This window comes from Numida meleagris, chromosome 17 (genome assembly GCF_002078875.1).
Source record: "Numida meleagris isolate 19003 breed g44 Domestic line chromosome 17, NumMel1.0, whole genome shotgun sequence".
NCBI lineage: Eukaryota > Metazoa > Chordata > Aves > Galliformes > Numididae > Numida > Numida meleagris.
Window position 1 is genome coordinate 3786513 of NC_034425.1, and position 13051 is coordinate 3799563.

General features: G+C 57.1%; 1 protein-coding gene across 1 annotated transcript; it reads left to right on the plus strand.

The window, feature by feature from the left end:
• On the plus strand, window positions 31-9622 carry CYGB (cytoglobin). Its single transcript, XM_021415101.1, has 3 exons — window positions 31-459; window positions 6368-6599; window positions 7249-9622. Exons 1-3 carry the CDS (start codon window positions 317-319, stop codon window positions 7411-7413), a joined length of 540 nt encoding a protein of 179 aa, XP_021270776.1. The 5' UTR covers window positions 31-316; the 3' UTR covers window positions 7414-9622.

Sequence of the window (13051 nt, forward strand, 5' to 3'; positions counted from 1 at the left end):
CCCCTTTCTACCCCCCGCCCTCCCCGAGAGCAGGAGGGAGGAGTGGGAGAGAGGAGGAGAGAGGGGAAAGTGAGCTCACGTTCACACGTTGGAAGAGGCTGGTCCTGCGATGCCTTTGAATATTTCACTTTTCGGCAGTTTCCCATCAGTCAGCCGCCCGCATCCAGGCTGAGCGGGAGCTGCTACAGCCATGGGGAGACCCGAGCTGTAAGATATTTCCTACGTTCCAGCTCCGGGCGCTCAGCTGCTGGGCACGCACCTCGCTGCTCTCACGCACATCCCCTCCCGGCTCCCGGCGCAGCGCACCCAGCTCCCCATGGAGAAAGTCCAGGGAGAAATGGAGATCGAGAGGTGGGAGCGAAGTGAAGAGATCTCCGACGCGGAGAGGAAGGTTATTCAGGAGACATGGAGCAGAGTGTACGCCAACTGCGAGGACGTCGGGGTCTCCATCCTCATCAGGTATCGGGGGGAAAAAGCAGATCCGAGCCGAAGCCCTTTAGAGACAAAAAAGAGGCAGAAGGGCGCATGGAGCCGAACGCGATGAATGACAGCGAGTGGGGAGCGCGGAGCATCCATTGGCGCGGGGACGGCTGGCAGCACTCCTCCGGTTTCAGCGCGGGGGGAGCGGGGCAGCTCCGCGGGGACTTTGTGGGATTCGGTTTCCATCGGAAAGGTCACCTTAACCCGCGCGGGGGTGGGGGAGCGCGGAGGCAGCGCGGCGCCGGGCTCGGCTCGCCGGGGGTGGGTTTGTAGCGGTTGGGTTTTGGGGGTTGTTTTCCCCCCCCACTGAGTTCCGCGCGGATGGCGTTGGTACGTCCCAGGCTGGCGGGTGAAATAATGCAAGTTGGGAGCCAAGATAAAACCCAAGCAGGTGTCTCCGAGGGCACCATCTGTCCCTCCGGCGGCAGCGTCGGCAGGGAGGGAGCGCTGGAGTTGGTGGCGGGGGGAGGACAGGGGGGGCCCAGGGGGGGGGGGGGCAAGGGGGGGTGGTAGCACCGAGCGGTCTCCAAGCCCTGAGCATTGCCTGAGCCGTGGGGTGTCATCGCCCTATGGCACAGAGCGTTGCCCCGTGACACAGGGCATTGCCCCACGGTGCAGAGTATCATCCAGCAGCATGGGGCTGCGTGGCAGCAACGGGCAAAGTGCAAAGCCTCATGCTGGTGCCAAAATCAAGAAGGGTTATGCTCTGCTGGAGGGGAAATAGGGACAGGAAGGTTTTCCCGTTGCTGCCCGTTGTTGTCTGGGGTGTGAGCCCTTTGCGTGCACACGCTTTGTGTGAACGGCCATCCAAAAGTTTTCCATGGGCTGAGAGCTGATGCCCTGAGCCCATGGGAAATGCAGAGCACAGAGGATCCCCGTCCCAACCCTGGGAATGCAAAATGCCCCTTCTCCCGTTCCTGTGAGCTTCAGCATAGTGCAGTGGGGAGTGGAAAGTGGGGTATGGGCATCCTCACTGCCTTCGTGTCCCTGGTGCTCAGGGATGGGCGCTGAGATGGGCTGAGCCCCATCGGTGTGCAGCAGCTGTGATGCTGCAGCGTTGCAGAGAGGTGTCCGGGCAGGATGCTGCCTGCATGGTGCCATGGGGGATTAGCCCAGGGCAACTCCTTGCTTTTGGCACCCGTAGAGCGCAGTGATGGGGCTCAGAACAGGGGTGAGGGCAGCGAGGTGCAGCAGTGGGGACATGTGGCTGAGCTCTGCTCCCAACCCAAACTCTCCCCGTGCAAGTTTCTGCTCCGACTTGTTTGTCCCCAGAGAGAGCCATGGCGCTGCAGTGATGGATGTCCCCAAATGCCGGCAGGGTAGCACAGACCTGGAGTGGACCTGGCTGGCTCCCTGTGAGCCTTCACCACAGCACATGCCTGGAGCTCAGCCGCATTTCTGTTGTTGGGGCATTGCGTTGCCCCACAGAAGCTTCCTCTGCTCTTCCCCAGTTTCTCTCTCAGGACCTGCTCTGGGCAGGGGATAACTTTTTCCCATGGGACGTGCAAGGGGGCTCACAGCCACCTCTGCACATGGAGATCTGAACCCAAGCTGGGGGCCAATCCTACGCCCCAGTGGCAGAGGTGGGGATGCTCACCCAAACGACGAGCATGGGGTGAGGGTCTGCAGTGCCACCATCCTGCAGGAGTCCTGCTGCGTGTCCCAGTGCAGCTCTCTCCTCCTCACACCATTCCCACGCTGGCTCTCCCACCCTTTGCTTTGCAGATGGGGAAACTGAGGCACGGGGCTGCGCACCAGCACTGGGCGTTGGGCTCCAGCCCTCGTGGCTGCAGCTTTGCTTGGAGCCATAGCACATCTTTATAGTCCCTCTCCAGCAGCACAGTGGGGCCCTGAGCTCGTGGGGCCTCTGGGATCCAACGGGATGTGATCACAGATAATGGGGACTTCAGGGAGCGCAGCCACCGGATCATGGGAATCTGCACCGTGCGGTCAGAACTATGCCGCTAATTGACCATTTCCTCGGCGGGGGGGAGCTTCATCTTCCTCCTCGGGAGCGTGGGGCCCCTGCGGTATCGCTGCCAGGATCCATTTCACAGCAGCTGCCTTAACCCTTATGGGACTGGGGCTGGGGGTGGGGATGGGGATGGGCACTGCACCCTCAAGCTGCGCATTTGGGGCTGTATTTCAACTGGATCGCTCCAGCCAACATGATGGAGAGACCCACTGCAGCGTGCGTGGAGCCTGCCCGCACCCCTGGGTGCATTGCCGTGCCTCAGTTTCCCCGTCTGTAACATAGGAATTGTTCCTTTGGGGAAAATGATCCCTGGTGAAGTCCTCAGAGGAGGCTGGGTGCGTGTGCAGGGAGCTCTCAGTGCAGTGCCCATGCAGCAATGTGCCCAACATGGTTGGAAACCCCTATGGGTTGGAAGTCCCCGTGTCCCGACCCTCACACCCACGTGCTGCAGCCACAGGTGTGGGACCACTAAACTGCATGGATCCCCTCGGGGTCATGAGGAGGAAACCCAGGGACAGTCCCCTTTACTCCCGATCCAACCTGCACTGAATGTGGGAGCTGTGCTGAGCCCTGTGCTGCGCGGCCTCCCTGTCCCTCTCTCACTGTTCCCATCACCACCTGTCCACGTTTCCGATTCTTTTGCCCTCTCCATCACTCCCAATGCTTGGAGCTGGAGAAGCACTCCCTGCACGTTATCCTGCACACTGAGATAAACTACCAAAGAGCCCAAGGAATGAGTCTGGCTCTGCAGAAAACCCTTTCTGTTCAAATCAGTGGGTTGAACCCCCCCCAAAGCGCCGGGTGCCATGTGTTTTGTTCAGGTGTCCCTCAGGGCAAGGAGCCTGTTTCTGGTGCCAGGAGGTACATTTCTGGGCAAAGCATCCCACTGAGCCCCCTCCCCAAAATGCTTTGCAATGGGGCCTCCTCAGAGGGACGTCCCCATCCCACTGCACATCATGCTCACGAATCACTGTGGTCAGTCTGAATGGATGTTTTCCCGGAGAGAAGGGCTCTGCTAACGAGGATGCTCAAGAAGAACGTTTCCCAAAAAATCAACCCCCCATGAGGGGTAGAAAATGGGCTGGGGAGGGGATTTAAAGTGCTGTATCCGGAAGCAGAGGCTGGTGGCTGTGCTCTCTGCATGGCTGCAGCTCCCCATCCCAGACCACTGGGATCCCCGTGTCCCCAAACCCATGTGGGTTTTGGCTGCTGGGTTTTGCTGGAGCACTCCAATCCCTTTGCAGAAGCCCAGCCCTGGAAGGATCCTACGTCCAGGTGGCTGGAACAGTGCTGGGAAGGTGCAGGCGAAGCTCTGAGCCATCCCAAGCACAATAAATAGCACCTGCCTACCTCCAGCAGCTGCTTTGTGGGCACCGGAGCAGAACGGGGCTCAGAGCTGTGGGGAGGGACGTGGGGATGGCTGAGAGCTTCTCCCACGTAGAGGGATGAGAGAAAGCGTGAAAGCATCAGTAGCAAAATGATGATGATCCTTATGGGTCCCTTCAACTTGGGATATTCTGTTCTACGGTTCTGCGATTCTGAAATCTATCAGGAAGTCCCCAGGCGCTCATCCCCAGGCTCCCAGCAACCGTGGGCTCGGGGCTGCTTTCCCTATGGGTCGGGTTGCAGCGCTCGGGATGACGAAGCACCGATGCTTCCAGCTGGCCCTGGCTGTGCTGGGAAGGAATGGTTGGATTCGATGATCTTCGGGCTCTTTCCCAACCTTAATGATTCTATGCCATGGCCGGAGCTGGGGGCTCGGTCCCCACTTGGTTTGCTGCGGAGATGGAGAAGGGAGGAAGATGGGGAAGGAGCACGGGGAGCAGCACTGCTCCTTCTACGCAGAGAGCAGCATCGCAGCGCTGTGCACCTTAATTATTTCCTTTGGCTCTGCTACTGGTGAAGGTTGTGTCCTTAAAGTTGTTAAAAGGGCAAAGGAGGGAGGAAAACATCTCCGACATCCTGTGCGCTCGGTCCAGATGTAGCTCGCCGGGAACAAATTAGCGGGTGCAGAATGGAACCGCTTAAAAAGAAATTTAATGAGATGGGGATTCGGGCATCTGCTTTCCATCAATCATAATTTCGTGTGATATGCAATGGTATATGTCATATTTTTAATGACTCCGACGAAGGAAAAAAGCCCAAAGCGCACACACACGTAATGAGCCAACAAAATTCCAGAGCCTGAGCTGTTTGAACTCTCAAAATATGTTCTGTAGATGGAAACAAACCCAGCGGACACCTCTTCTATCTCACTATTGTTTGAGTTATTTTATTTCTTCCTCTTTTTTTTTTTTTTTCTCCCTTCCCTCGGGTTATATTTAACCTTTGTGTTAAATTAATCTTCTCTGTTTATTGGCAACTACGAGAGAGGTTCGTTCCCTCTCTTTCTCGCTCTGACAGCTCAGATTTCCTCCAGCCTTGGGGTCCCTGCTCTGATCCGTGATGCTATGAGCGGGGTTGGAGCCTCTGCCCATGTGGGTAGAGGACACAGCCGGGGGGCTCTGTTTGGTCCCTCCATGTGCTGTGATTCTGGGGGTCCTGGGGGTCACTCCAACCCCCATCCTTGGGCCTTCTCATCGTGCCATGAGCTGAGAGCAGATAGGGCTTTTCAGGGAACTTCTAACGGCAAAGAGGGACTCGGGGTTTCAAGGCTCATGTGTGCACTTGCTGGAGAAGGCTCCAAGCAGAACCTCAGTCCCAGTGCCATCTCTGTGGCCAACTCCATGCCCCAGCCCTGTGACGAGTTCCAGCATCACTCGTCCCATGGCATCCCTGAGCCAAAGGGACCTCTGTGGGGACAGGAGCTGGAGGCGGCCGCTCTGGGTTGGGATTCCTGCTGACATTGACCTGACGTGGGTTTCAAAGCAACACCTTGTCCCCCCGCCTCCGCCTTCCTTCCTCCCCAGCCTTTCCGCTCTTCACACCTCCAAAACCTATTTTGGGCTGATGGATCCCAGCTGCCTCAAGAAGTGGTGTGCTCCCTGCGCTGCCTCGCGCTGCTTCCTTGGCAATGCCCTGAGTTGTGCACCAGCCAACAGAGAGGGGGAAGGCAGGGAGTGGAGAGAGGGAGAGTAATGGGGTGGGAAATGAGCAGGATCCATTAATTGATGCTGCCTGTGGGGTTGTGAACACGGTGAGAATCCCAACTGGTGCTGGAGGGAGGTAGTGATGGATGGGAATGGGATGGGAATAGTATTGGAAAGGGATAGGAATGGGATGGGGATGGGAACAGGATGGGAAAGAGATGGGAAAGGAACAGGAAAGGGATGCAAGGTTGAGATGTTGCTTGGGCACAGCTGCCTGCTATCAGCAGCTTCACTCATTCCAGCTGTGTTTCATGGGGTTCATTGGTTCATCCCATAGCAAAGAGGGTCCCCAGCTGCAGGCTGGGTGCTTGGGGGATGTCCTGGCTATGGCTTCTGGCACTGGGAGCTCCGGGCTAGGGTCTTGCCAGGAGCTCTCTGGAGAGGTGGATTTGTGAATGCTGGGCACATCCTGGGTTGGGAGAGGCTCTTTGGGTGGCAGTGCACAAAGAGAGCCCATGGGGCTGAAGGTGGGCAGGGAGAGGCTGGCTTGGATGAACGATGAGCTTTGCTTACTTGCCTCCACCTTTCTGAGGCAGGAGGAGATGTTCTGACTTACAGGGGATGGCTGCAGCATCTGGCATGCTGGACTGGGTGAAATGATAAGGAATTTAGTCCTGCCTCTGCTTTGTAGATAAATATCCAGCTGGGATGCCCATGTAGCAGATAAGTGAGAAAGGCATCAACCTACTGATGTGACCTACAGTATTTCCCTGGGAATTCAATGAGCTCCAGCCCTGGCTGTGCTGGAGGTAATGGGGCTGTTCCCAGCACCTCCTCTGCTCCACTCTCCTGACTGTGCTCCGTGTCTGTCTTTTCTCCCAAGGCTTTTTGTCAACTTCCCATCGGCCAAGCAATACTTCAGCCAGTTCAAGCACATGGACGACCCGCTGGAGATGCAGAGGAGCTTGCAGCTGCGGAAGCACGCCCAGAGGGTCATGGGCGCCATCAACACTGTGGTGGAGAACCTCAATGACCCAGAGAAGGTCTCCTCCGTTCTGGCCCTGGTGGGCAAAGCCCATGCGCTCAAGCACAAAGTGGAGCCCATCTACTTTAAGGTAAGGGGAGGGAGTGAAAACCTCTTGGGATGCTTCAGAATCATTAAGGTTGGAAAAGGCCACTAAGGCCACAGAGACCAACCACTGACCCATCACCACCATGACCCCACCATGACTGGGAGTCAGCACGAGGGAGTGGTGGTGCTGCTTTTAGGGCTGCTTCCCACCTGCCTGCATTTTCCCACTGAGATGCTGCCCCATGCAGAGCACCATCCCCAAAGACAGCCAGCACTGGAGCTTTGGGGGCTTTGGAGCTTTGGGGGCTTTGGAGCTTTGGGGGCTTTGGAGCTTTGGGGGCTTTGGAGCTTTGGGGGCTTGGAGTTGCCCTCCCCACCAGAGAATCCTGTCTGTGTCCTGCACCTCTTCGTGCACGGCTGTAGGGTCCCTATTGAGGTCTTCTAGCAATGAAGTGTGGTGGAGGGCACCTAAGGCTCTAGAGATGCCAAAATGATGGAGATGCTTGACAGCGCCATGTCAGCCTCCTGCCCTGCCCCTCCGCGAGTGTTGTGACGTCCTGAGCATCCCTCCATCCCTCAGTGGGCCGTCATTCCCAGAACTCAACCCCAGCATTGTATTTCCTTAGGCAAAAGTCACCTTCACCGTTCTGCTCACCCTGCGGAGCTCATTAACCCTTTGCTGTCCCCCGCAGAAGCTCACCGGCGTCATGCTGGAGGTGATCGCCGAGGCGTACGGCAACGACTTCACCCCGGAGGCGCACGGAGCGTGGACCAAGATGCGGACCCTCATCTACACCCACGTGACGGCCGCGTACAAGGAGGCGGGCTGGGCGTCCTACCCCAGTGCCACGCTGTGAGCGGACCGCGGGGCCAGGGCCAGGGGCAGGGAGGGATGCGCTGCGCCAGGACTCCGCCCTGCTCTGATCTCGAGGTCTTCGCTCCGCGCGGGGCCGGCGCTGGTAGATGCCAATCACAATTGGATCTCTATAGGGTTTTAAAAATATATATACCAGTAAGCAAGCCAAAAACGAAGAACCACGGGGGCGTGGGTGGGTCGGGGTGAAGCATGGGATGTGGGCGAGGGGTGCGTTGGTTGTTGGCTCCATCTCGCTGTGCTGGTCCATAATCACCTCCCAAAGCCCATGCCTTGCCACACAGTGGTGTGCAGCACTGCCCACCCCTTTGCTTTCCATGCCAAGCCCCCAGGACAGCCCAGCTTCTCGCTTCTGGGCGGCAGTGCTTTTCAGGACTGCTGCACTTTGCTTTGCCCGCGCTGCTCATCCTCATAGGGCAGCCAGCCCAGAGGCTGCAGCACCCATCGCTCGCTTCATCCGCAGCTCTCGTGGCTGTTTGTCGCAACCCATCCTGGGGCAGAAGGGAGCAAGGGGACAGATGTGCCACTCGTCCCCACTGCAGGAAGGCGGGATGTCCCTGGGCGCCCTGCACAGTGCTGGGTCCCTGCGCCAGGGACATGCACGAGGATGGGCTCAAGTGACACACGTTGTGCCTTGGCCACTCTTTGTCTGTTGGCTGGGGATGTGGGACCAGAGCCCCTTGCCTGGAGAGAGGGAATTCAGGAATTGGGATAAGGAAAGGTCCATAGCAGGAGGGATGGGGTGTGAAGGGAGGTCCCTGCTCTGTTTATGGTGACACTGCTTTATGTAGGGAATATTCCTGCCCTCTGTGTTAAACTGGGCTCCTGCAAACAAAGTGCCTGGTAGAAGTCGGTCCATGCGGTCACGGACCAGCAGTGCTCCCCCCACCCTGCCCAGGGGCTGCCCCATGCCCCGTGAGGCTGTGGGGCCATAGGTCTCATCCTGCCCCGGTGCTGGGGCTGTGGGTGAGTCTGCGGGGTTTTGCTGCCTCAGTTTCCCTTTTGGCTGCAGAGAGTGGAGGGGATGGAGGGGCAGCCCTACTGCCTCCCACACGCATGTAGGACAGGCTGGTGGAAGGCTGGGGGTGATTCGTTCCCTAGGAAGCTTTGGCATCCTTGCCGCCCTCTATTTCCCAAACTATCTCCGTGATTTTTAGAGCTCTGATAGGGATAATGCCCGTGATGGACACCATAACGTCCCCACGATGATTGCCCTGCTCCAAGCTTCCAGCCAGCAATTTCTGCTTTGCTCACCCGCTGCTTTTTAAACATCCACAGGGAATCTTTTGGGTTTTTTGGTTTTTTTTTTTTTTTTTTTGCTGTTTTGGGTGTTTTGCTGCCTAGCTGGTGACGTGCCCAGCCCTCTGCCTTTGGCCACCCCACTGCCGGGCCAGAAGAGGTGGAGGCAGGAGCCGGTCCTGTGTGTGTGTGATGGAGTAAATGGAAATAACTGCTCAGGATAGAGCCAACGTGTGCAGGGACAGAGGAGTTAGGAAAGGAAAGGGGCACAGGGTGACGAGGTGGGCCCAAAGCTGAGCCCACCAGCACTGTTTGCAGCAGCACCTCCCAACAGTCAGCTGTGCTCATGGCTGCTTAGAATCACCATTGGGCTCATGCAGATGGGAGAAGCCCTGTTCAGCCTTTGACTTTGCTCCAGAGTGAGAGTAGAGAAGAATTGCTTGGAGCAAGACCGTGGGGTTCTGAGTGCATCACCCGACTCACAAGCATAGAGAGCCTCCTGCCAAAACCCTGGGGCCAACATTGCATATTTCCGATTCGTTAGGCGCTCTCCGTGCTCTGCAGACCTGGGCCAGGTCTGTTAGAGATGTTTCATCTTTAGACAAAGTCCATGCATTAACCTTTGAGGTTAATGTCCTCCAACCGGAAATTTTTTATTTGGGGCTGGTTTCTTCTTCCCTTTTTTCCCTTTTTTTTCCCCCAGAACAACCATCCCATGACTCCATGTGTGCACGCATGTGTGCGTAGGGCTGGCTGTTTTTCCAGGCATATTTTCTAAACCAAATCCAGATGTGTCCAGCTGCTGTCCCATCCCATTAGCCCCACTGCAAACCACTCAAACAGACGCAAACAAAAACATGTTTATTTTTATCAGCTCTGTAGGACGTAAAATGGAGCAGGGAGGGCGGCTGGGGCAGAGCGTGTGTAGGGAAGAGATGGAGATGGAGCGAACACCCCCTCCTCGCCGCCCTCGGCGGAGCAAGCATTGCTTAAATCGGGAAAACTGTCAGCTGGGGAGAGAGGAAAATGAGCAGAAAAAGGGGGGAAATATCATTCCAGAGTGACAGAGGGATGAAAAATGCTGAGGGAAAGAGAGGAAAGGAAGGGTTGGCTCCCCAGCACACACGTGTGCACGTGTGTCACAGCTGCTCCATGTCACAGCCAAGCACATGGGGCACGGAGCTGCCACCCCGCCAGCAGGGCAGGGTGTGAGGCTGTGACCCAGTGCCCCCCACCAGCGGCAGGAGCAGGACTGGGTGTCCCCAGGGCAAGGTCAGCCCCCAGCTTCTCCTCTTGGCTCACCCAGAGGTCCCAACCTGCGTCCCTCCCCCCACATTCTGCTTTTGGCTGGAGGTGTGCCCAAAGGCAAAGGGATGGGGCACGGGGCTGCGTGATGGAGCCCGTTGCGTATAGGACAGGACACAGGTCCCCATTCATCCCTGTCCCCTCGTAGCTACAGCTGCCACATGCCACACGTATATCTCACGCACACCCGGATGCCACCCGGACAAGGAGCCCTAAGGACCCTGTGCCCCCTCCATCGCTGCCCCCCAAGCTCCCCCCGTGGGCTGCATCCCTGCCCTCAGCCCACCCCAGAGACCGGAGCTCAGCCCCCTCCTGCCCATCTCTGTGCCACCAGTGCCGCTCAGGGCCACCGCCGGTGACAGAGGGGCGAGGGAGGAACCCCACTAACCCAACACGGACCAACTTAGGAAGAGAGGGCTCCAGCCTCCCGCGCGGTCTGACCACCCAACGGGCCGCGCCGCTCGCTCTTCCCATAGCCGGAGCTGTCTCTAATTGTTAGTTCGTCTCGCCGGCCCCGCAGTGCCCCGCACGGCGCCGTGGGCTCCGCTGTAGCTCTGTGTCTGTACCGTTACGATAACTGCTGCGGATGCTGTTCATGTACGTGTTCCTCGGCGCTTTCCGTGCTGGTTTTATACATGCCGTCTAGTGTGCGATGGATGTAACTGGGTTTTTTTTTTTTTTCTGTTTGTTTGTTCGTTTGTTTTCTTTTCTTTTTGTTTTCTTTTTCTTTTTTTTTTTTTTTTTGTAGGTATTTGGCACATACTTGGACCGGACAGAATGGTGTTATTAAACTGAAACTTGTATCTTCAGTGGATAAATCCATCAAAGCCCCCCCCGGCTCCTCCTGGTTTCTTTGCTGTGAGGCTGGTGGGCAGTGTGCGTCCTCTGGGGGGCTCTGGGGGCCGCTACATGTCCAGGTAGGGATGCACAAGGGGACCCTACTCCTTCCCTATGGGTGCTGGTGGTCCCCATGGCACGCTACAACCAGCAAGCTCCAAGCTGGCTTGGCCAAAGCAGACCCAACAGCCATGGCCATGGTGAGGGGACCCAAAGGGCTGGTTCTGTCCGTCTCCTCTTGTTTGGGAAAACCTCTCGGCGCTGTCAGCACGATTCATTGGCCGTCCTCGGAGTCTCTGCCACATCCTGTGCGTACACTTCCAGGTGGAAGCGAGCGGTCAGCACAGCACGCTGCTCCGCTCCAGATGGGAAACGTTGGCCTGGAAACCACGGGCAGAGGGACTGGGAGCTCCGGTGGGGCCACGACGCTCCCCAACCTTGGCACGCTGCTCTGAGACAAGAACCAGCGCAGCCTGGAAATCACCGGCACACGGCTGTTTTTTCCTAAAAGCTGTTGACAAAGGAGCCGGGAACTTCAGCAATACCTTGCAGAGAGAAAATATTTACACAGCCCTTCACTTTGTACTAATATTTACCCCTGGCTCCCATCACTGGGGTGGCTGTGACGATCGCGCCGTGGCCCAGACCCCACAGGCAGGGGATGGGATGCAGGGCAGGAGGAGGGCCCCAGGGAGCCCCAAAGCTGCCACGTGGCACAGCCCAGGGATGCTGCTTTGCAGGAGGAACCCTTGGCCAAGGAGATGTTAGGAACTACCCCAGTGATGTTATATGGGCTGAGGGATGGAGGGAGGGGATTTTGGTATCTTGGCCATGGCGTGAGTTTGTGTTGCCAGGTGTCCCTCTGACCATAGGGTCCCAGCACCCACTGCAGAACTCAGGTTCCCTGCAGGCATGGGCTCCAGACCAGCACAGCTCCATCTCCATCTCCATCTCCATCTCCATCTCCATCTCCATCTCCATCTCCATCTCCATCATCTCCATCTCCATCTCCATCTCCATCTCCATCTCAATCCATCTCCATCTCCAGGCAGCAAAGAGGACAAACAGGAATACTTCTACCAGGGGGAGATGAAGTCTGCAAGAGCTGTGCTGTGCAAATGCTCATTAAAGCCAGCCCTTGGAGAAGCCTTCCATTTGCAGGGAGGGCTAAGATCCAAACCAGGCGTTGGAGGACACTGTTCCCCACCAGGTCCCCATGTCCCACGTGCCATGGGGCTGCAGTCCACAGGCTCCTGCTGACTTGAAGAACATTTCCCTTCTTTTTTCCATGATACATCGAGGGAAGGTACAAGAGCAAGCCCTCAGCCCTGCGGGGTTTGGATGCTGTGCTCTCCCCATCCCAGCAGCTCCGTGCCGCAGCGATGGGGAGCAGCCGGGCTGACGCTAAGCAGGAGCGCGACCCTTCCTTCCTCGCCCGGCTCCACCTCTGATATGGTTTATCTGAGCAGAGCCCAATGTAAACGCTGTCAGCGCGGGATTAATTCCCAACGGTTTGGCAGCCGAGGGATGCGAGAGCAGTGCCAAGGGAGGGAAGTGAGCATCGCAGATAGAAAAATCCTCCGGGCGTATTCGCAGCCAGGTTTCCTCCTCTCCTGGGTGCTGAGCTGAGGGCAGGAGGAGGCCCTGGGGGGGCAGGCAGCTGCATTCTCCTTGTTCTACCCCATGGGAGAGCCCTCATGTTGTCCCCAGGCTGGGGGGAGTGGGGATAACTGGGACATGGAGCGGGGATGACTGGGATATGGAGCAAGGATAACTGGGACATGGAGCAGGAATAACTTGGGCATGGAGTGGGGATAACTGGGATGTAGAGTGAGAATAACTGGGACATGGAGAGGGGGATAAGAGGGATATGGAGCGGGGATATCTGGGACATGGAACGGGGATAACTGGAACATGGAGCAGGGGTAACCGGGATATGGAGTGGGAATGACTGGGATTTAGAGTGAGGATGACCAGGGCACGGAGCAGGCCCCTCACACTGCAGCAGCTCTCAGCCTGTCACTGTGGTCAGTATGGGGAAGATGGGAGTTTCAGCATTCTCCAGGATTTATTAATGTTTATTATGAATCCTTTTATTTCATACAAAATTGGCGGTATATTTGCTTTCAGGGAAAGCTTCAGAGGACCACCTGGCAGATGCTGTTTGTGTATTCAGGCAGCTTCGAGGCAGGTTGTCCAAATAGATCCTCAAATAAAATAACCATCGGCTCTGCTGCACG